This window comes from Cantharellus anzutake (genome assembly GCF_015039405.1).
Source record: "Cantharellus anzutake strain C23 chromosome Unknown EI90scaffold_16, whole genome shotgun sequence".
Lineage (NCBI taxonomy): Eukaryota > Fungi > Basidiomycota > Agaricomycetes > Cantharellales > Hydnaceae > Cantharellus > Cantharellus anzutake.
Window position 1 is genome coordinate 423,231 of NW_024066966.1, and position 20,368 is coordinate 443,598.

General features: G+C 48.1%; 8 protein-coding genes across 8 annotated transcripts; 6 read left to right on the forward strand and 2 right to left on the reverse strand.

Annotated features, from left to right (window-relative positions):
- Nucleotides 1-101: 101 nt before the first annotated feature.
- On the forward strand, nucleotides 102-1,375 carry EI90DRAFT_3121381 (phosphatidylserine decarboxylase-domain-containing protein; the record flags this gene model as incomplete). Its single annotated transcript, XM_039063390.1, has 3 exons — nucleotides 102-395; nucleotides 449-638; nucleotides 678-1,375. The coding sequence occupies 3 exons, from the start codon at nucleotides 102-104 to the stop codon at nucleotides 1,373-1,375; spliced, it is 1,182 nt and encodes a 393-aa protein (XP_038917755.1).
- Nucleotides 1,376-4,608: 3,233 nt separating this feature from the next.
- On the forward strand, nucleotides 4,609-5,998 carry EI90DRAFT_3050692 (phosphatidylserine decarboxylase-domain-containing protein). Its single transcript, XM_039059774.1, has one exon. It carries the CDS (start codon nucleotides 4,813-4,815, stop codon nucleotides 5,752-5,754), a length of 942 nt encoding a protein of 313 aa, XP_038917756.1. The 5' UTR covers nucleotides 4,609-4,812; the 3' UTR covers nucleotides 5,755-5,998.
- An 802-nt stretch (nucleotides 5,999-6,800) lies between these two features.
- EI90DRAFT_3050698 (uncharacterized protein) lies at nucleotides 6,801-7,653 on the reverse strand. Its single transcript, XM_039059775.1, has 2 exons — nucleotides 7,192-7,653; nucleotides 6,801-7,084 (listed from the first exon to the last, which is right to left on the reverse strand). Exons 1-2 carry the CDS (start codon nucleotides 7,450-7,452, stop codon nucleotides 7,019-7,021), a joined length of 327 nt encoding a protein of 108 aa, XP_038917757.1. The 5' UTR covers nucleotides 7,453-7,653; the 3' UTR covers nucleotides 6,801-7,018.
- Nucleotides 7,654-8,122: 469 nt separating this feature from the next.
- Nucleotides 8,123-9,504, forward strand: EI90DRAFT_3050682 (phosphatidylserine decarboxylase-domain-containing protein; the record flags this gene model as incomplete). Its single annotated transcript, XM_039059773.1, has 4 exons — nucleotides 8,123-8,208; nucleotides 8,247-8,592; nucleotides 8,615-9,172; nucleotides 9,223-9,504. 3 exons carry the CDS (start codon nucleotides 8,123-8,125, stop codon nucleotides 9,029-9,031), a joined length of 849 nt encoding a protein of 282 aa, XP_038917758.1. The 3' UTR covers nucleotides 9,032-9,172; nucleotides 9,223-9,504.
- A 1,339-nt stretch (nucleotides 9,505-10,843) lies between these two features.
- Nucleotides 10,844-12,079, forward strand: EI90DRAFT_3050703 (phosphatidylserine decarboxylase-domain-containing protein). The gene has a single exon (XM_039059776.1). The coding sequence runs from the start codon at nucleotides 11,148-11,150 to the stop codon at nucleotides 12,069-12,071; it is 924 nt and encodes a 307-aa protein (XP_038917759.1). The 5' UTR covers nucleotides 10,844-11,147; the 3' UTR covers nucleotides 12,072-12,079.
- Nucleotides 12,080-12,535: 456 nt separating this feature from the next.
- EI90DRAFT_2970358 (uncharacterized protein) lies at nucleotides 12,536-13,919 on the forward strand. The gene is made up of 2 exons (XM_039055684.1): nucleotides 12,536-13,186; nucleotides 13,237-13,919. Exons 1-2 carry the CDS (start codon nucleotides 12,662-12,664, stop codon nucleotides 13,702-13,704), a joined length of 993 nt encoding a protein of 330 aa, XP_038917760.1. The 5' UTR covers nucleotides 12,536-12,661; the 3' UTR covers nucleotides 13,705-13,919.
- Nucleotides 13,920-13,931: 12 nt separating this feature from the next.
- Nucleotides 13,932-15,017, forward strand: EI90DRAFT_2852726 (uncharacterized protein; the record flags this gene model as incomplete). Its single annotated transcript, XM_039053755.1, has 2 exons — nucleotides 13,932-14,705; nucleotides 14,757-15,017. Coding segments are annotated over 2 exons (1,035 nt in total), but the record flags the coding sequence as incomplete, so codon positions are not given.
- Nucleotides 15,018-16,522: 1,505 nt separating this feature from the next.
- On the reverse strand, nucleotides 16,523-17,102 carry EI90DRAFT_2855807 (P-loop containing nucleoside triphosphate hydrolase protein; the record flags this gene model as incomplete). Its single annotated transcript, XM_039053770.1, has 2 exons — nucleotides 16,523-16,729; nucleotides 16,782-17,102. Coding segments are annotated over 2 exons (528 nt in total), but the record flags the coding sequence as incomplete, so codon positions are not given.
- Nucleotides 17,103-20,368: the final 3,266 nt, after the last annotated feature.

The following is a 20,368-nucleotide window of genomic DNA, read 5'->3' on the forward strand; positions in this document are numbered from 1 at the left end:
TAACTGTCTCAGTTGTTCTTGAGCACTATGAAATGATGGCTTCTCAACTCCACTCGGCACCCCCGACCCCCAGAAATCAATCATGAGCCTTAATTCTGTTAATGTCCAGCAATCCCTCAATGCAGGCACGCCGAATTACCGCTATTATCTCATTCGATACCGAACCGATGTTGTGTACTCACCGAATAGACCCCTCTTGTGTTGTCGATGAGCTTAGGGACTATCTCTGCAATAACCCCGAAGCCCGGGATGCATTCGACTTGGGGGTCAAAATTGCTATTGACATGAATATACCACAGTTGAAAAAATTTAATATTTACGATTTGGAGGGCTACTTTGAGTTCTGCGAAAGCTTTCTACATTGGGTGCCTACCGAAACCTTTGACGGGAAGAACGTGTACTACCATCTCTGCATTTTCTACTTTAATCTCCCGTAGATCGGCTTCAGACTCCAATCCTTCCTACCTCCAGGTCACCCTATACCTGGCTTTCTCAGTGGATCATCCGATTTGCGAAAGCAATGGGCAGCAACTTGGACAAGCCTGAATCTTTAACCCCAGAATCGCTTGAAACTTTCCGTAATTCTCCCATTTACCACACAACCTGTCCATGGACACCCCGACGACCACAGTGTCATCGTGAGCCCAGCTGACTCCATCTTTGACGGCTGCTGGCAGATCGAGAACAACAGTATCGTTTGCCTCAAGCACATCCCTTGGCCTATCCGCCAATTGTTGGTCGGCAGCCCCTACAAATCCAAGTTCGGCGGTGGTGCTTTCATTCCTTCCTCGCCCCGTACGACTATCATCGTCTGCATGCTCCAGTTGCAGGAGAAGTGATAAAAGCGAGAGTTATTCCAGGTCTCTGCTACCTCGAGGTAGACGCGACAACTGATGGCGACAGGAATGCCTGTCTATCGATGAAGCGGGCCCTTCCTGCGGCAAGGTCAGGTCCTGGAGCCCCTAAGGGCCCGGGTGGCGTAATCCACACCGGGAGCGACATTTTGGCTCCTAACACTCCCGGTTACCAATTCCTCCAAGCACGGGGACTAATCGTGATCAAGGATCCCGACACCGGCCTCGTTGCTGTGTTACCCATCGGAATGTGCCAAGTCTCCTCCGTTGTACTCACAGTTAAAGATGGCGATACACTGAAGAAAGGAGATGAAATTTCTTACTTCCAATGTGGTTACGTGATGCTCTTCCAGAGGAAAGCAAACGTCGGATTCACGACCTCCCACGGTCAGCATTATAACGTTGGTATCCAAGTCGCCAGGGCTTTCCCCGACGGGATACCGCAGGAAGGCTTCAAGCCTGCTCCCAAGTGTCATAAACATATCAAGCGTCCCGAGTCCGCTCTTCCTAATGGCCACTGAACTTGGAACTCTCGGCAGCATTTAGGGGTGTGCGTGCGTGTCCCTAGAGTCCCGCCCTAGCTATGCATGTGAACTGACTTTCGTAATATCAAAAGCTCCAATCAGAGCCCCTGGCTCTCATAACGATCTCCGTACGATTGTAACAAATCCAAAATTGGAAAAAAATGATTGATAACAAAAAACAGCCCGGAAAGTCTCCCTCCTCCAAACCCCAATGTATGCAAGTGCACCGCGAAAGCTAACGAGGCTCGACTAAGAAAAAGAAAAAGGAACGAGATAGAAAAGGAGCAAACCGTTTGTTTGCGTTGCGCTGAACTTCTGATAGTCTCTCACTCTATCCAACCTATAACTTCTCAAAGCGCCTTGTTTCAATGAGATGTGGTCGTTACGACGTTTGATCGACTATATTATCTGTTAACGTGCACCCCGAAGGAAATCCTCGCGAGGTGATGGCAACAACACATACGTGTGTCTGGTCCAGATGTTACCTACACCTCATAACCAAGGGACAGCCAGAATCACTGACCCCTCAACTGACGCATACTCCGTGGGTAAGGTACTGTATTAGAAGTTCAACGTCTGTTCCCATCTACCGAGTGGCCAAAGATATTTGGATAGACAACGGAGATAAGGAGTGGCGAACAATTGTTTTCTCATCACCTCTTAGCACGATCTATGAGTCTGAGTCTTACGCAAATAGCCTTTGGTTTTAATTGTTATTTAATGGAGGTACGAGATTAAATTAGACTTGTGTGTGGTCGGTCTAAAAACGCGCTCTCTGTTTTTCTTCCGCGTCTGGCACAATCCCCGGTGATGTTTCATCTTATGCGCCGTACCCGCTGTCGGCCTTACGCATACTGTGCCTTCCGAGGTTGCAGTCATGCCGATTTCAGGTTAATTGCCGCTGCATTCCTGGATCGATTTCTTCGGACGAATTCTGTACGTGTTGTTCGTCCGCCTAAGCTACTGGGCTCTAGCCCACTTTACCTTGACCTCTGCTGAAGATGTTTTTATTTCTTAAGTCTTATTCCCTTTGGCCTACAAGCTGTTTTTTGTTGAAGTTTTTTGTTTGGCTTCTTGTTTCCGGTAAGCTTTTCAGTCTCGCTGAGGGGAAGGTGTTGTGACCTTCGGTTACTCGGTGGGTGGGATCCCGATTGCTTACTCAGTGTTTTTTCCTAGGTTTCATTACCTTCGGTTGTTTCCTTGCTCTTTGTAACCTCTGCTCTTCTCCCTCTTGTTCCTCGTTATCCTTGTTTTTCGTGTTACCCTCCTCCGTCCCCAGTCTCCTGCCTGTTGTAAATTAGCCAGGTCGTCTTCAAATTCAAGAGGTTCTGGCATTAGCCGGGACTGTTGCCACGCTATCTCGTTGCGTCTCCTCCGGCGTGCACACAAGAAGACGAATACAAACCCGATCGCATATTACAGGTTTCCGGTTTCGGTAACTTGGACTGTTTCACGGAAATTTGGATCACTGAGCATGGAGTTAGGCAGGCGACCAGCCTATAGTAATAGGCATCAGGTGAGCGTTCATGCGCTCATCAACCCCGTGATGATATTTTTGTATTGCATGGCAGCGGAGTTGTCCGAATTATATTGTCAAATTGTCAAATTGTCATATTGTATGTGTCACAGCGCCTGCACGACGTGATCAGACACTATTATTTTATGTAAAGCAACCATCAGTGTCTTGAAGCGCCGCGGGTCCGGATCATCACAGTAAAGCACAGGCAATGGAGAGAAAAGAATCAGTCACTGATGCCCTCCATTGGGTTTATATGATGCTGGATCACGAGGCACATGACGGGCGGGCTGGTCGACTCCGTATTTCATTGCCCTCAGCCAGCACGAAGGTTCAACCTCGGATTTTGGACCTATTGAGCTGGACGTCAGGAAGACGTCATAAATAAGTCCTCCCATCCTTTCTCATGGAGTCGTCATTTGGCGTGAGTCAGACTTTACTCGCAATCAGATTGGCCCCCCACGCTAGATTTCCCCTTTGCGCTGACTGTGATGGTGATTGCCATATGGGATCTGCGGCTCGTAGTTGGGCTTCAATGCCCATGCAGCTGTCAGGACTGCAAATGGAGTCAAACTAGTGTCACTGGGCTAGGCGGTCGAAAGGCTGTTCTATAACTAGTGCTGTATTGCACTGGTGATCCCGTGGCGATCGCCCCCAGTGCCCCACCACGAGCGCCACCACCAATTAGTCCCTTGATGATCTATCCGGTGTTCTGGGACTGTGCTTCTGTGACAAATCTCATGGCGATGCAGAGTCCATCTAACTTCCCTGCTCGACATTTGAACTTAAATGACGGTTCGTAAATGACCAAAAGATAGGACAATGAATGCCGTGTTAGAGGCTCATGGTCCGGTGACGAGAGCCTTGATCAATCTCCCTATCGTGCACTTGAATGCTATTACATATTTTGCATATCGGATTTCGGGCTCCGCAGCAAAGGCGTGGAGCACTCTGAAAGGCACAATCAATGGTCTCTCCCATATGAGGCCCGGATGGATGGATCCTATCTCTGCTCTCTCCACCTTAGGGGTTTGAGGAAAATGCTCCTCGGAAGTTGCGTCTCAGTCCCAGGAAAACCAAAAGAAATTATTCATTCTGCTTTCTGCGAGGTAGTTCCGCCTGGATGTTTTCGTGCTCGTGGCCCCAACTTGCAGCAGCCTAAGCTACCTGAGCGATAAGAGCGCACCAAAGCAATGCCCACAAGGCTGTCCTGCGATCCCCCAATTATATTATTCTCACTATTCGCGTGCCTTACCAGTTTGTTCTCTGGTCACCAGGTGTTTTCATACTGAGATTTCCGAATGCTAAGATCTTCTCTACAATAACTAATAGAGCATTCCTAAACCATGCGGCACCCATGACCTGTATTCATGATGGCCACTAACTGATGACGCCCCTGACTGGTATCCGCTTCGAGCGGTATAAAGTGACGATTTTTCAGCGGCTCATCCCCCACTTCAGCTTTCCTTTCTGACTTTCAAGCAAATAATCATGAGTACACAGCAAGACTCGAGTGCGTCGCATCGTCGCCACTATCCCGCTGGATGCTGAACCAATTATTTCCTACTCATCGAATAGAGGCCGGTGACATCGTCGATGAGCTAAAGGCATATCTCAGAGAGCACCCTGATGTCTTCGCCGCGTTCAACTTGGGGGTTCAAATCGCCCTTAGAATAAACGTACCGCAGTTGAAACAGTTTCATATCCACAATCTGAATGACTACCTTAATTTCTACAAACGCCTTCTACATTGGATACCTACCGAAACGTTTGATGGGAAGAACGTGTACTACCATCTCTGTCTTTTCTACTTCGTTCTCGACTGTCTCCCATAAGGAGTCTCCAAACACCTATCCTTCCCATCTCCAAACGACCCTGGACTTGGCTTTCCAATTGGATCATCCGATTTGCGCAAGTGATGGGTAGCAACTTGGACAAACCCGAATCCTTAACCAAAGATTCGCTTAGAACTTTTTACAAGTCTCCCATCTATCGCATGGAAGATTACCCAAAACGTGACTGGAAGTCTTTCAATGAGTTCTTCGCCCGGAACATTAATCCCGCCCTTCGACCTATTGACGTTCCCTTGGATCCCACCGTCATCGTGAGCCCCGCTGACTCCGTCTTTGACGGTGCCTGGCCGATCGAGAAGGACAGCGTCGTCTTCCTCAAATACGTCCCTTGGCATATCCAGCAATTGTTGGAGGATAGCAAGTACAGAAATGAGTTCGGTGGTGGTGTTTTCACTCATTCTTTCCTTGCCCCACACGACTATCACCGTCAGCACGCTCCAGTTCCAGGAATAGTGCGGGAAGCGAGAGTGATCCCAGGTCTTTGCTACTTGGAGGTGGAGGCGGTAACCGATGAAAGTGGGAATACGTCTCTATCGATGCGACGAGGTCTTCCTGCGCCCTTGCTAGGTCGTGGGGCTCCCAAGGGCACGGGTGGCGCAGCCTACACTGGGAGCGACATCTCAGCTCCTGACACTCCCGGTTACCAATTCCTCCAAGCACGAGGACTGGTCGTGATTGATAACCCCACCATCGGTCTGGTCGCCGTCTTACCCATCGGAATGGCTCAAGTCTCCTCCGTCAGACTCACGGTCAAAGAAGGCCAAAAACTGAAGAAAGGAGACGAAATTTCTTACTTCCAATGTGGTGGTTCCGATTGCGTGATGGTCTTCCAGAAGAAAGCAAACGTCCAATTCACAGCCACCCTCGGTCAGCATTACAATTTCGGAAACCAAGTCGCCCAGGCTTTCCCCAACCCACGCCCCCCCCGACCGCCGCATGACGATCTCGTGCCCGCTCCCGAACATTCTGAACATCCCAAGGAGCTCGATTCCCCTCTTGACCACTAAAATTGAAACTCGGCAACCTATTTGTTAATGTACAGGTATGTATCCCCTCCACCACCACCACTTTAAGCCGATATCGGCTATACATATAAACTCACCTTCGTGATCTCAATTAAGGCTCTGGCGTCACGACTCCCACGATTGCAAAGAATGAACGAACGAATGAGATAGAAAAAGAAAAGAAAAAAAGAACAACGCAGCAAGAATGATGTACAGTACTTCCACTAGCCTCTCACTCCTGTCTATATCTGTGGTTTTCTCTCGAAATGCCTTGTACGTTTCCAATGAAATGTGGTCGTTATGACATTTGATCGGAGTTGAATTCATATCACAGCGGGTTGCAAAAGAAATGCCACCCCCGATTTGGATGAATGACCTGCAAAATGCGTAGTTCCAGGCAGATCCGTACCAGTCGTCTTCGCTGGTGGACGCGCGCGCGACACACAATGTCGAAATGTGTGACTAAGTAGTTTGGTGTCGGGGTACGTTTGTGTGAGGTTATGGTTAATTGCTGAAGCACGATTGTGAAACTTTCACGCCTTCGTGAACCAAACGTCGTGAAAGTCTGCTGTACCTGCCTCACCTCGTAGATTACATTATCTCTGGACCAAATGAGTAACATTGGTCGGCCGATTGGCGATACCACGGGTCCCACCTACACAAGAGTGGCCCACTCCATGCTAACGATGAAGACGACGTTATCTTCCAGCGACTCTTTAAAGAGTACCCAAACCCGGACATTTCGCGATCCCCGCTTATGGTTGCGGCTGCTGTTGTGTCGCTTGTCCAGGGATAATATTACTTACCCCAAGATTGATCAAAAAGAATTCGATCGATCGACTCGTGCAAGATATCAATCATTTAGCTCGGCTCGAGCGACGCTGTACGTACCTAGCTTCCCACTCTTGTGACTTTCTCGAAATGCCAGCTCGTTCTCATTGAAATATCATGACCAATGGTTGTTATGCATGACCTTTGATCGAGGGGGGCCATTTATAATTCTACTTAAATGTCGATCAAAGACCATCTGACTATCTGATCCGATATATCGATCCCCCCGCCCCAAGGAGCACAATTCATTAGTTGTACAACGATTCTTGAGCTGGATAAACATTGCTCTCATATTGTCCTCCCGAAGTAGCCCTGGCTGGGGATCTAGCAGGACCGGTGTATCGCCATGTCAATACATGCCCGGCAATGATAGCGGCGCATCGGATCATCCCCATTGCACAGCACCGCTTTTGTCGAGAATAAGCACTCGATAAAATCAGAACCTGATGTAATGATCATGGCTGGCGTGGAGCGGAAAATTGGATTTCCTAACAGGAGCACATCACGAAATCGACTGGCGCTCCACATGTCCAGATGCTCCAGGTGCTCTGGAGCTCCGAGTGCTCTGACCAGGACTTGCTCTAGTTGCCTGTCGATTTTCGTGATGCAGTCATACGCCTGCCTCTCTCCAAGGTTGATCATGCCGCTGCTAGCCATATCCTTTAGTGTTCGCAATACGAATCCTGATCGAAGGCTCCGCAAGTTTTCCATCCCTTGTGCCGCAGCTTCCGCAAGCCACGGTTCAGAAGGATATCTAGAGCGCATGTGTTCGCAATGCTGCGGAATAGAGAATACCGTACGCATCGCGACGCCACCATTTGACTCAATATAGCCCAGGTGGCTTGGCATCTTGGGTAGCTGTGGCCGCATGTCAGTGACAGCTAGCTTTGTATATGGCGAGTCGGAACGCTGGCCCCATATGGAGGTTCTCCTGACAGTGCTCTGCCAATACTAATCAGCCTTCATGATATGCAGATCCGCATCGTGCACAACCACTATCCAACTAACAACACTCCTGACCGCTAACTATCTCAGTTGTTCTTAAGCACTATAAAAATGATGGCTTCTCGGCACCCCCCCCAGCAATCAATCATGAGCCTTAATTCTGTTAATGTCCAGCAATCCCTCAATGCAGGTACGTCGAATTACCGCTATTATCTCATTCGATACCGAACCGATGTTGTGTACTCACCGAATAGACCCCTCTTATGTTGTCGATGAGCTTAGGGACTATCTCTGCAATAACCCCGAAGCCCGGGATGCATTCGACTTGGGGGTCAAATTTGCTATTGACATGAACATACCACAGTTGAAAAAATTTAATATTTACGATTTGGAGAGCTACCTTGAGTTCTGCGAAAGCCTTCTACATTGGGTGCCTACCGAAACATTTGACGGGAAGAACGTGTACTACCATCTCTGCATTTTCTACTTCATTATCGGCCAGTCTCCCGTAGATCGGCTTCAGACTCCAATACTTCCTACCTCCAGGTCACCCTATACCTGGCTTTCTCAGTGGATCATCCGATTTGCGAAAGCAATGGGCAGCAACTTGGACAAGCATGAATCTTTAACCCCAGAATCACTTGAAACTTTCCGCAATTCTCCCATTTACCACATGGAAGAGTTTCAACCATTTTTTTTGCCCGGAAGATCAAAGGCAGACTTCGGCCTGTCTCTGGACACCCCGACGACCACAGTGTCATCGTGAGCCCAGCTGACTCCGTCTTTGACGGCTGCTGGCGGATCGAGAATAACAGTATCGTTTGCCTCAAGCACATCCCTTGGCCTATCCGCCAATTGTTGGCCGGCAGCCCCTACAAATCCAAGTTCGGCGGTGGTGCTTTCACTCATTCTTTCCTCGCCCCGTACGACTATCATCGTCTACATGCTCCAGCCGCAGGAGAAGTGCTAGAAGCGAGAGTTATTCCAGGTCTTTGCTACCTCGAGGTAGACGCGACAACTGATGGCGACAGGAATGCCTGCCAAGCGGGCCCTTCCTGCGGCAAGGTAAGGTCTTGGAGCCCCTAAGGGCCCGGGTGGCGTAATCCACACCGGGAGCGACATTTTGGCTCCTAACACTCCCGGTTACCAATTCCTCCAAGCACGGGGACTAATCGTGATCAAGAATCCCGACATCGGTCTCGTTGCTGTGTTACCCATCGGAATGTGCCAAGTCTCCTCCGTCGTACTCACAGTTAAAGAAGGCGGACACACTGAGAAAGGAGATGAAATTTCTCACTTCCAATGTGGTGGTTCCGATTGCGTGATGCTCTTCCAGAGGAAAGCAAACGTCCGATTTACGACTTCCCTCGGTCAGCATTACAACGTTGGTATCCAAGTCGCCAGGGCTTTCCCCGACGGGATACCGCAGGAAGGCTTCAAACCTGCTCCCAAGCGTCATAAGCATCTCAAAGGTCCCGAGTCTGCTCTTCATAATGCCCACTAAACTTGGACTCGGCAACATTTGTATTAACGTGCGTGTCCCTGGAGTTCCGTCCTAGCTATGCATGCGAACTGACTTTCGTAATCTCAAAAGCTCCAACCAGAGTCCCTGGCTCATAACGATCTCTGTACGATTGCAACAAATCTAAAAAAATGATTGATAAAAAAAAACAGCCCGGAAAGCCTCCTCCGAACCTCAATGTGTGCAAGTCCACCACGAAAGCTAACTGAGGTTCGACTAAGAAAAGAGCAACGAGATAGAAAAGGGGTAAAATGTTTGTTTGCCCCTCACTCCATCCGATCTATAACGACGTGCACCTCGAAGGAAATTCTCAGAGGTGAGAGCAGATTGTCTGACAACAACACACACGTGTGTCTGGTCCAGATGTTACCTATCATGACCAAGGGACAGCTTGCGCACTCTATTGGGTTTTATATTATGCTGGATCACGAGGCAACAACCCGGCTGGTCGACTCCGTATTTCATAACACTCAGCCAGCAGGAAGGTGGATTTTGGACCCGTACTGAGCTGGACGTCAAGAAGACGTCATAAATGAGTTCTTGACTACTGGACGAAAATAGTTGCACCTCAGCTTCGAGCGTGATAAGGCCCAACATGGCACCACGTGCATGTCACATGTATAATACATCTGTATCCGGTACAACTTATAGTCTGTCATCCTCGTCCGCCAGCCTCATAACCCAACAGACTGTGATGGTGACCGCCACATGGAATCCGCCGCTCGTAGTTGAGCTTTCGATCACCCCACTCACGTGGGAACGAATTTCCGATTTAAAGGTTGTTGTACAGCCAATGCTGTATTGCGCTGGTGACCCCGTGGCGATCGCTCCCAGCGCCCCAATTGGCCCCTTGATGATCTATCTGGTGTTGTGGAATTCTAAGACCCTTGTGACAAATCTCATGGCGATGCAAAGTCCATCCAACTTTCCTCAGCTCAACATTTGAACTTAAATGATGGTTCGTAAGCGACCAAAAGATAGGACAATGAATACCGTGTTGGAAGCTCACGGCCTGGTGACGAGAGCCTTGATCAATCTCCTTATCGTGCACTTGAATGCTATTACACATTTTGCACATCGGATCTCCGCAGCCAAAGCGGGGAGCACTCTGAACGGCACGATCAATGGGTCCCTCCCATATGAAGCATCCTCTCGTGTTATATGAGGCCCGGATGGATGGATCCTATCGCAGCTCTCTCCACCTTAAGATAGGTGTTTGGGGAAAGTGTGCTCCTCGGAGGTTGCGTTTCAGTCCCAGGAAAACCAAAAGAAATTGTCCATTCTGCTTTCTGCGAGGTGGTTCCGTTCGGATGCCTTCGTTCTCGTGCCCCCAACTTGCAGCAGCCTAAGCTACCTGGGGGGATCGGAGCGCACCAAATGCCCGGAGGCTGTCCTGCGATCCCCCAATTATATTATTCTTGATCATGAATACAGGTCATGGGTGCTGCATGGTTCATTAGTCACAGAGAAAATTTTAGCATTCAGCAATTTCAGTATGATAACACCTGGTGACCAGAGAACACACTGGTAAGGCACACGAATAGCACCACTGACTGATAACGCCCCTGACTGGTATCCGCTTGTATTATTTTTGAGCGGTATAAAGTGACGATTTTTCAGCGGCTCATTCCCCACTTCAGCTTTCCTTTCTGATTTCCAGGCAAATAATCATGAGCACACAGCAAGACTCGAGTGCGTCGCATCGTCACCACTATCTCGCTGGATACTGAACCAATTATTTCCTACTCATCGAATAGAGGCCGGTGACATCGTCGATGAGCTAACGGCATATCTCAGAGAGCACCCTGATGTCTTCGCCGCGTTCAACTTGGGGGTTCAAATCGCCCTTAGAATAAACGTACCGCAGTTGAAACAGTTCCATATCCACAATCTGAATGACTACCTTAATTTCTACAAACGCCTTCTACATTGGATACCTACCGAAACGTTTGATGGGAAGAACGTGTACTACCATCTCTGTCTTTTCTACTTCGTTCTCGATCTGTCTCCCATAAGGAGTCTCCAAACGCCAATCCTTCCCATCTCCAAACGACCATGGACTTGGCTTTCCAATTGGATCATCCGATTTGCGCAAGTGATGGGTAGCAACTTGGACAAACCTGAATCCTTAACCAAAGAATCGCTTAGAACTTTTTACAAGTCTCCCATCTATCGCATGGAAGATTACCCAAAACGTGACTGGAAGTCTTTCAACGAGTTCTTCGCCCGGAACATTAATCCCGCCCTTCGACCTATCGACGTTCCCTTTGATCCCACCGTCATCGTGAGCCCCGCTGACTCCGTCTTTGACGGCGCCTGGCCGATCGAAGATAACAGCGTCGTCTTCCTCAAGTACGTCCCTTGGCATATCCAGCAATTGTTGGAGGATAGCAAGTACAAAAATGAGTTCGGTGGTGGTGTTTTCACACATTCTTTCCTTGCCCCGCACGACTATCACCGTCAGCACGCTCCAGTCCCAGGAATAGTGCGGGAAGCGAGAGTGATCCCAGGTCTTTGCTACTTGGAGGTGGAGGCGGTAACGGATGAAAGTGGGAATACATCTCTATCGATGCGACGAGGTCTTCCTGCGCCCTTGCTAGGTCGTGGAGCTCCCAAGGGCACGGGTGGCGCAGCCTACACTGGGAGCGACATCTCAGCTCCTGACACTCCCGGTTACCAATTCCTCCAAGCACGAGGACTGGTCGTGATTGATAACCCCACCATCGGTCTGGTCGCCGTCTTACCCATCGGAATGGCTCAAGTCTCCTCCGTCAGACTCACGGTCAAAGAAGGCCAAAAACTGAAGAAAGGAGACGAAATTTCTTACTTCCAATGTGGTGGTTCCGATTGCGTGATGGTCTTCCAGAAGAAAGCAAACGTCCAATTCACAGCCACCCTCGGTCAGCATTACAATTTCGGAAACCAAATTGCCCAGGCTTTCAACGCACCGAGGGTGCATGGCGCTTCCGAACATTCCGAACATCCCGAGGAGCCCAATTCCCCTCTTGACCACAAAGCTTGAAACTCGGCAGCCTTTTTGTTTAATGTGCAGGTATGTATCCCCACCACCACTTTTAAGCCGATGTCAGTTATACATATAAACTAACCTTCGTGATCCCAAAAGTCCCGATTGAGGCTCTAGCTTCCCCACGATTGCAAAGAAGGAAAGAACGAACGAATGAGAAAGAAAAAAGAAAAGAAAAGAAAAAAAGGGGAACAACGCAGAATGAATGATGCATACTTGCGTTAACACAGTACTTCCACTAGCTTCTTACTCTTGTCCGTCTCTTGTGGTTTTTCTCTCTCGAATTAAATGCCTTGTACGTTTCCAATGAAATGTGGTCGTTATGCAGACTCGTACCCAGTCGTCGTCACTCCGTGGACGCGCCAAAATCAGGTAGCATGGGCAATGTAAATACAGGTTGTAATATAAATTTTTTGATCACATGTTATTTACGGAAATAGACCTTAAACCCGATCATCTACTCCGAAAAGACAAGCGCGACACTTCGTTCCGACGACTGGCACAATTCTGCAGTGGCAGTGCTCCCGGCCATTGCCGAATTCGACGTCGATCTCTGAGAGAGCTCACGGTCATTTGCTTCCTCTTCCATGAACAAAGGGGTTGAACGAGTTCAGGCAGTCTTCAACTGCTTGAAAGAAAACAATCTTACCCTGGCTTCATTCTTGGCTTTTGCCATATCATCAGTATTCTTTTGCCATGAAATACGCGCTGTTGAAAACACAATGTTATTCTCTACTACACCATCCCGGGAGGCGGACATTGTCAGAGAATGGATACTTAGGAGCTCCAGAAATATCTACGAGGCAGAGATACGTGATCTACTCAGAAAGGAAACCAACCTTCGTATGAATGCAAGCGCGATGCAGATGGAGCAATTTGAAGTGGCCCGGATGCGGAACCTGAAGGATATTTACAAGACCAAGGCACCTATGCTTTGGGATCTTCTCCTCCATCTTCTCAATGCCGACAGCAGGACCAATAAAACCCGGGTTGTCTACCCCATTGCAAGTGTGGCCGCGGCGACCATGTCTGCCACAGAGAACAGTGACTCAACCGAAGGGGATCACCCCATTACCTATGATCACAATGAAGCACTCCATCTGTTTGAGATAGTACGTTTAGACTCTTGCCTTTCTCATGGATCCACACTTACAACCTTTAGAAAGGAGTTGTTATCGCATCAATACTGATTCACAGTTCAAATGAGAAATGCAACGCACTACAAGTAAGAAATGGACTCTACCTCGCCGCATCCAATGCATCCAAATCTATTCGTCAATGGGCTGCACACACTGGCCTTTCGGTCTCACCCTCTTCCATCGCTAATGCAAGAGATTCGCTGATTAAGGGCCAGAAGGAGTTGAATTGCATGTTGGGTGCAACAAAGGTCCTCAACCTCGCGTACGATAACTGCGACTTCAAGTTCACTGTTGGTCAGCCCACTGACCTGAAGGATCGGACCTTCGAAAGCATCACAACCGGTCTATTCCTAAATATGCATAATGGCGTACTCCCAGAAGACCTGGAGTATGCCGAGTATATCTGGGAGCGGCACCCAAACAATGAGGAGTCGACAAACCCGTTTCCAGTGGGGATATTCTACCGGACATGGAATCGATTCGAAGACTGAAGGAACACTTTCAGTGGCATATAAAAGCGGTGCTGGTGAACGAGTACTTCCCTGAGTTTAAGTCCAAGCTTGGAGAACCGCGGTCCAACTTCAGGTTGCAACCAGAGAAGACCTCATACTCAACGGCTGAAGCAATGTATGCAAAAGCATCCACAACTGATGGCAATATTGAGGCGTTGAACTCCCTGCTTGAACAGAGTGGGATTAGAGATGCTGAAGTCTTCAAAAAATATGTAGTGTTGGTTCATGGAGACCTTGGTAGCTTGGAAAAGATTGACACAATCCTGCGGTCACGGCGCATTGAGGAGAGTGTAGGGGAACGCATGCACTACTTGCTTCCCTTGCCAGGTCTCTTTCATGTCAAGATGGCATGCGTTGATGCGATCAACCGGGTTCACTCCTCGAGCCCCGATATGCGGCAGAATCCCTATGGCCTATACAAGCAGCTTGTTTTGTTATTCCCAAATGACATCGCAAAGTTGAACAAGAAGGTCCCACCTTTTCGTATGATGAACGACGGGATTAGCTATGTCCTCCAGACCGCAATCCTTGATGCATGGTCGGAAAGTGTCGGTGATCTGGATAAATATAAGGAGTCAGGGCCAACCTGGGATGAAATCGAATCTCAGGCAGCATTGGTCCAGTCAAGTTGCTTTGAGACGAAAGGAATACATACCTTTCAACAAGAGAAAGATCAGCAGCGAGAAAATCAAGTTCTCTTCAATCGCGATGCCATGTATTACCAAATTCTGGCACACGCTATCAACCATGGCATGATGGACATTATTCTCGATGTACTGTCCTGCTGGGTGCCGATCTTCTTTGCTTGTGGAAAGCACAAGTATGCATCGTATATTTCCGAATTCACGTTCAGACTCAAGCAGTACCCTCGGCCGCTTCGAACAGCGATTCTAAAGTGCTGGCTATGTAATCCAATGGGCACGAGGGATGGCTTTCGGCCAGTTGACTGGTTGGTGGAACTCATGAACCTTTACACGAAGGTGCATTAGATAAGTTGATTGTTTTTTGATGGAATTGACGCTATGGTACAGGTCGTGTATTCAGGATCTGGATCTGGGAGAACAATTCGATATATTATCAGCCAATCATCGATTATTAAGGCTTATCGTGCATGTTTGGAAGAGACAGAGAATGACTATCGCATACCTGACAAAACACTTCGCCATGCCCACCCAGACATCCAGTCACGACTCAACACGATAAGAAAGAGACTTCGGGAATTTCGGCCACATCAATATAAGAAGGGAAGAAAGGCAGCATGTTTGGTGACAGATCATTACCAGAAGGGATTAGCGGAATATTGGAAAAGAAGCAATTGGAAATCCGTCAGCAATCCCAGAGAGGAACAGACAGAGGTTGAGATGTACGAGGTAGAAGCCAATGACCTTCGGACTTAGGTCTGCTTGTGCAAAAGCTTTTGTGGGCAACGGCGACCTGTTTCAATTAGTAGTGTGGCGTTGAATAAGAAAGAATTTGGACCACTTACTGACATGGCCATCTTGTCCACAAGTTGAACAAGGTTGTCGACAACTTGCAACTAACCCTGGATTAGCTTGCATCGACAATTCCAGGGGAACAAGGTTACCATTGTGGCCAACATTCCGACAATTCCCACAACGCTTCACCCGTGTAGTCTCGCGTGTGTCAGGAGCTGGTCCATTTGGCATGATGATGGGAGAAATAGGAAATATGTTATGGATGATGGGAAGGAGCTCAGCAGCATAGCGGCCCGAGTCTATCCAGTCAACTAGTTGAGTGAACTTCTCGCTAGTAGCAATTTTCTTCACATGCGCGAGGTAGATGATGTCGACAATTATATTGTCAGGAAGCACAATCCAATCTCCAGTCCATGGATCATCATGACGGTCTGGATACCGCTGAGCAAACTCTTGCTCCCTCCACTTGTACAAGGCCTTCTCTAGTGCATTTGATTTGGATGGGTCCATGGCATAGTCTTCTTTCGCATGCATTGGACGGAACTTAGGTATTGTTTCTCCGTGCTCTGCTTCAAACATTGTTGCCGTGATTTCTGGGTGATGTAGGTCACAGCATGTTGAAGGGGTGAAAAGATCGCAGCGCTTGCAGCATGCCTTAGGTGTTCCTGAGAGGTGAGCCGTGAGAGATTGGGGTGATGACATGGAACTGAACGTACGGATCAGGCAGTTTCCGAAATGGTCATTAAGCACCTTCCGTCGACAGTTGTAACGAGGATCATCTCGCTGCAGGAACTCAGCATTGATGAAAGAATCAATTCCAGGATCTACATTCATGTGATGCCTGACACTAGTGTTGGTGGTTTTGTGTTTCTTTATCTCTGTGGGATCCATAGTGTCAGGTTGGTCATATTCACCCGTGAGTGCTCGACTAGTCGCAGGCCCCACTTCTTGATCTCGGAGCTGTTAGCCTATACTTGTTACAGGTAGAATGCTGGTTTCTCACTAGCAATTTGGTGTTCCAAGTCACCCAGCGCCACATCCTCCATATCAACGTCAACCCAACTCAGGTCGGGAGGAATGTCAGGGTGCACTACGTCAACTTCATTCATCAGTGCCACCCTGTTTGGTTCAGGGTTGTCTTTTTCGGCATCTGATAGAGACTGGCCAGTTTCCAAGTCATCGGGGATGTCGAAGTCGCTCGATGGCCACACATCAGGCCTGGGTTGTTGGTTTGGTTCTGTTTGGTGTAAGTTGAGCATTTCCTCGATGACCTCTTCTAACCGAGACTGATTATCTTTCTTTGGGGCGCATCTTGGTCGCTTCCTCGCACTTTGATTTGTAACATCGAGTAGTGGATCTGCCTTGTGCTTTTTAGTTGCAGCTGCCTTCCGAGCCCTTTCAGCTCGTTCTTGGTGTGTGTCCTGAAAATAATCCTTTGGAGCAAGCAGGATAACAACAGCAGAAATGCAAGGGTCTCGAGCTGCACGGCCAAAGCGTTGGGTAAGGGTGCTAAGATTATCAGGTGGGCAGAACTGTACAAGTCTCGTCACATTAACCAAGTCATGACCCTAATAATCATTTGCGTTAGTATCAGGCCAATTTTGATGCTATGTGACTCACAAGCCCGAGTGTCTCTGTACTCGTTAGCCCAATCAAATTTCCCTCATTAAATTGTTGAACGATCCTAATCTTATGCTCATCCGACATGCTGGAATGCACCCACACTATCTTCTTCCTTAATTCTCTACTGACCCGCGATTGCAGATACTCAGCACTGAGACGGGCATCCTCACGAGAGTTACAATATACCAGGAATGGTACAGGGATTGGGTTTTCTGCCTTCAGGCCCAGAGGAACCAGGAAAGCAAGGTCCAGGTAAGAGTCCTTGCTATGCACCATTTTTTTGACACAGTAATGGAGGTTTCCTCGGTCGTTGGACCGGCGCATCCATGTTGTTGAGGTACACCCAGGTAGCCGATAATATGGTGCCAACCCAATCTCTTTCAGGACCTTGCTGCAAGTTGGCGGATCCAATGTTGCCGAGGTGAGGTACCATTGGCATCGGTCACGTAGGTAAGCATAGAGCCAGCCCAATTCTTTGTAGGACAGACGAAAAGATGACCATTGGCTGGCACAGTGGGCCTCATCGATAATAAAGCGATTGATTCTTGAGACAAAAGAGGGATTTCTCCACAGTCAGCATAGAAGATCGCCCCTGAGGAGGTCAGGACCAAGGATAACAAAACGGTAGGTAGGTGGAAATGCTGCAATATCCTATATGCAATCAGTAATTTACTAAATTCAATTTTCATTGTGACGCACCCGTATTACTTTTTCGCTGATTGTCTTTGCTTCAAGATTGATGGCTGGGAATCCCAAATGCAAGGCACTTTCACAGTGCTGCTCCCCGAGTTTCTTCAGAGGCACGATGATGAAGGTAACACCTTCTTCATATCGTGCAGGGAGGAAGAAGGTGTATGTCTTTCCGGTGCCAGTAGCAGCAGTTGCCACAAGATTGTGCTTCGGATTCCGAAGGAGGAAGTGTGCTATTTCTGCTTGAAATATACAGGCACGTTTCTTCCAATCCTTCTCACTTGCATCTCTAATCTCTTCTACAGAAGGTGATCGGGATTTACTACCATTCTCAACCCCTTTGTTCATGTAGTAGAATGGAAGAGGAAGCAAATGTGATGACCGTGAGCTCTCTCAGAGATCGACGTCGAATTCGGCAATGGCCGGGAGCACTGCCACTGCAGAATTGTGCCAGTCGTCGGAACGAAGTGTCGCGCTTGTCTTTTCGGAGTAGATGATCGGGTTTAAGGTCTATTTCCGTAAATAACATGTGATCAAAAAATTTATATTACAACCTGTATTTACATTGCCCATGCTACCTGATTTTGGCGCGTCCACGGAGTGACGACGACTGGGTACGAGTCTGGTCGTTATGAATGGGGGTCGGCAATTCAGGTTGACGACCGTCCACCCACCTGTGGCTGTGCTGTCTATCGCGAATAAAGCTGGGAACGGCAGGACATTTGACTCTCTACACAACAGATATAGAACTCAAGTGATTGCAAAATAGTGTTCTTGGTGACCCATACCAGTGCACCTTAGGTTTTTTTCGTTTTGAATATGCTTCTTTGTTGAGATATGGCGAGAAATCACAGTGAAAAACATGAAAGATGCCATTAACTTTAAAAACAAAACCTACGGATACCTAGATACATCCAATACAATATATATTCAATTCATCTGTAAAGTCAAGACACTATGAGATGAAGGAGAAATTTGGGCAGCGGGATTTGTGGTTATCGAGAGCATGCGGCAGTTGCCGAAGCCCGAATTCGCGCGCGCAAAGTGGGCCCTTTTTGCTCTTTTAAGTGCATTCACACACCATAAGGGATGGGGTTAGGTACTGATGAGGGATCCTATTGTAGCATGGCTTCACAGCGGAACCGGGTCAAAAGGAATGGCCGTTCTCGTAATCAAAAAGCTGCATCAATTGTTAATATCATGGAACACAATGGCACGGAATCAATCAAATTACCTTCTAATGCCAAAGCCTGCACAAAAAAGAAAGCAACAATAACATACTCAGGAATTATCAAGGAGAGGAACAAAGAGAAGAACTACCTACAATGTCAAATATGGAACCAAAACAAAAGGATCAAACGTGCAGCAAAGTCAACTGCAATCCGGGCAGAAAAGAATATTGCATTACAGAAGGAATGTGCAGACATCAAGGCTCAGCTCATCCGGAAGTCGAAAATCCATGCAAAGGAGATAGAAATCGCACAGTCTTCCGCCAGGGATGCCCAGAAGACGTGCACTAAGAAGTCCAACTTGATAGCAAAACTCCGTCAGAAGGTCAAAAATCTCAAACGGTCCCATTGTCGGCAAATAAGCAAGATAAAAAAATGCATGAAGAACATGTTGTCTTCTCCATTGATCTTAAATGGTACATTCACACCGGAAGCCCGCACGCTGATTCGTCGCTTGGTCCGAGATGGAGTTCCCTTCCGGAGTGTTGGAAAGGCAGTATATGAGGTCTCCAAAATGCTTGGAAAACCACTCAAAAACCCTCCAAGCCCCCGTACCATACAAAGAATAGTCCTAGAAGCCCTTGAAGCGGGGAAGCTCCAGTTAGCTTCAGAACTCATCCGCACCGAAGGTTTGCCTCATATTACTATTACAGACACATATCTATTCTAAGTAGTTTCTGACAGCCTTTACTACGAGTGGAGATGGAACTTCTCACAGGAAAACACAATATGAAGCCACAAGCATCATGATGAAGGTTCCCGATTACAAGCGCAAGGAGCAGGGTATCACCACCCCTCAAGTCCGGAAGAACCGATTTGTTGCCATGCAAACTGCAACATCGCATCGTAGTGAGGCACAGGTGCAAGGATTTGAAGATGCGCTCCGGGATATCCTACAGACGCGTACTGGACACTGCAATTCCGAGCCTGATACTCTGGGGGATATTTCCTCGATTTATACAAAACTCAGGGGGATTAATTCTGACCATGCTGAGGACCAGAAGAAAAGGGCTCGGCTAATGAAGGCAAAGAAGGCGGAGCACTGTATCCAGAAGCTTGGCCACAATGCTTGGTCGGGGTTCTCAGAACATGAGCGAAATCTCATCAATGCAAGGAACGAGATTGCTGCCATTGCAGCAGTGGGTGGGAACAGCGCTTGGGAGGCCTTATCAGATGCTCAGAGGGAGGAAAGTCTTGAAGCGGCCAAGCTTCAGTCACTTCATCAGCTTGGTACCGAAGTATCGGACAAACTCACAGATCACGAACACCGTGACATCTTCAACTTTGTCTGGGTTGGGTGTTCCATGCACAAAGATCTCAATATATTCAAGGCTGGCTGCGCTTCTCTTGATGATTTCTGGAGGAATAACAACCTTACCCCACCTCGGCCACTTCTCAACAAAGATAAAGCATCAGCCTCTACTGATGCAAAGTCAAAGCCATCTTCGGGACGTGATGCTGGAGGGGTTAAAGCTACAATGCTTGCTGGTCTCCTACTAAATCACCGTGACGACAAAAAAGGATATCATGATACCTACCGTCACTTTATGGAAAGGACTCTCGGAAAAAATTGTCCTCCCTTCCCGGATGTCTCCAACACTCACTATTGTTCACATGGGGATGCGGCAAGCGAGCTAATTGCTAGAGCACCATTGTACCGAAGCT

Coding starts and splice junctions, on each gene's coding strand:
- EI90DRAFT_3050698 (XM_039059775.1), bottom strand. CDS start 7,452: ATGCGGCCACAGCTACCCAAGATGCCAAGCCACCTGGGCTATATTGAG. Junction 7,085..7,191: donor GAGAGAGGCAGGCGTATGAC/TGCATCACGAAA, acceptor TCGATTTCGTGA/TGTGCTCCTGTTAGGAAATC.
- EI90DRAFT_2970358 (XM_039055684.1), top strand. CDS start 12,662: ATGAACAAAGGGGTTGAACGAGTTCAGGCAGTCTTCAACTGCTTGAAA. Junction 13,187..13,236: donor CACTCCATCTGTTTGAGATA/GTACGTTTAGAC, acceptor TACAACCTTTAG/AAAGGAGTTGTTATCGCATC.
- EI90DRAFT_3050703 (XM_039059776.1), top strand. CDS start 11,148: ATGGGTAGCAACTTGGACAAACCTGAATCCTTAACCAAAGAATCGCTT.
- EI90DRAFT_3050692 (XM_039059774.1), top strand. CDS start 4,813: ATGGGTAGCAACTTGGACAAACCCGAATCCTTAACCAAAGATTCGCTT.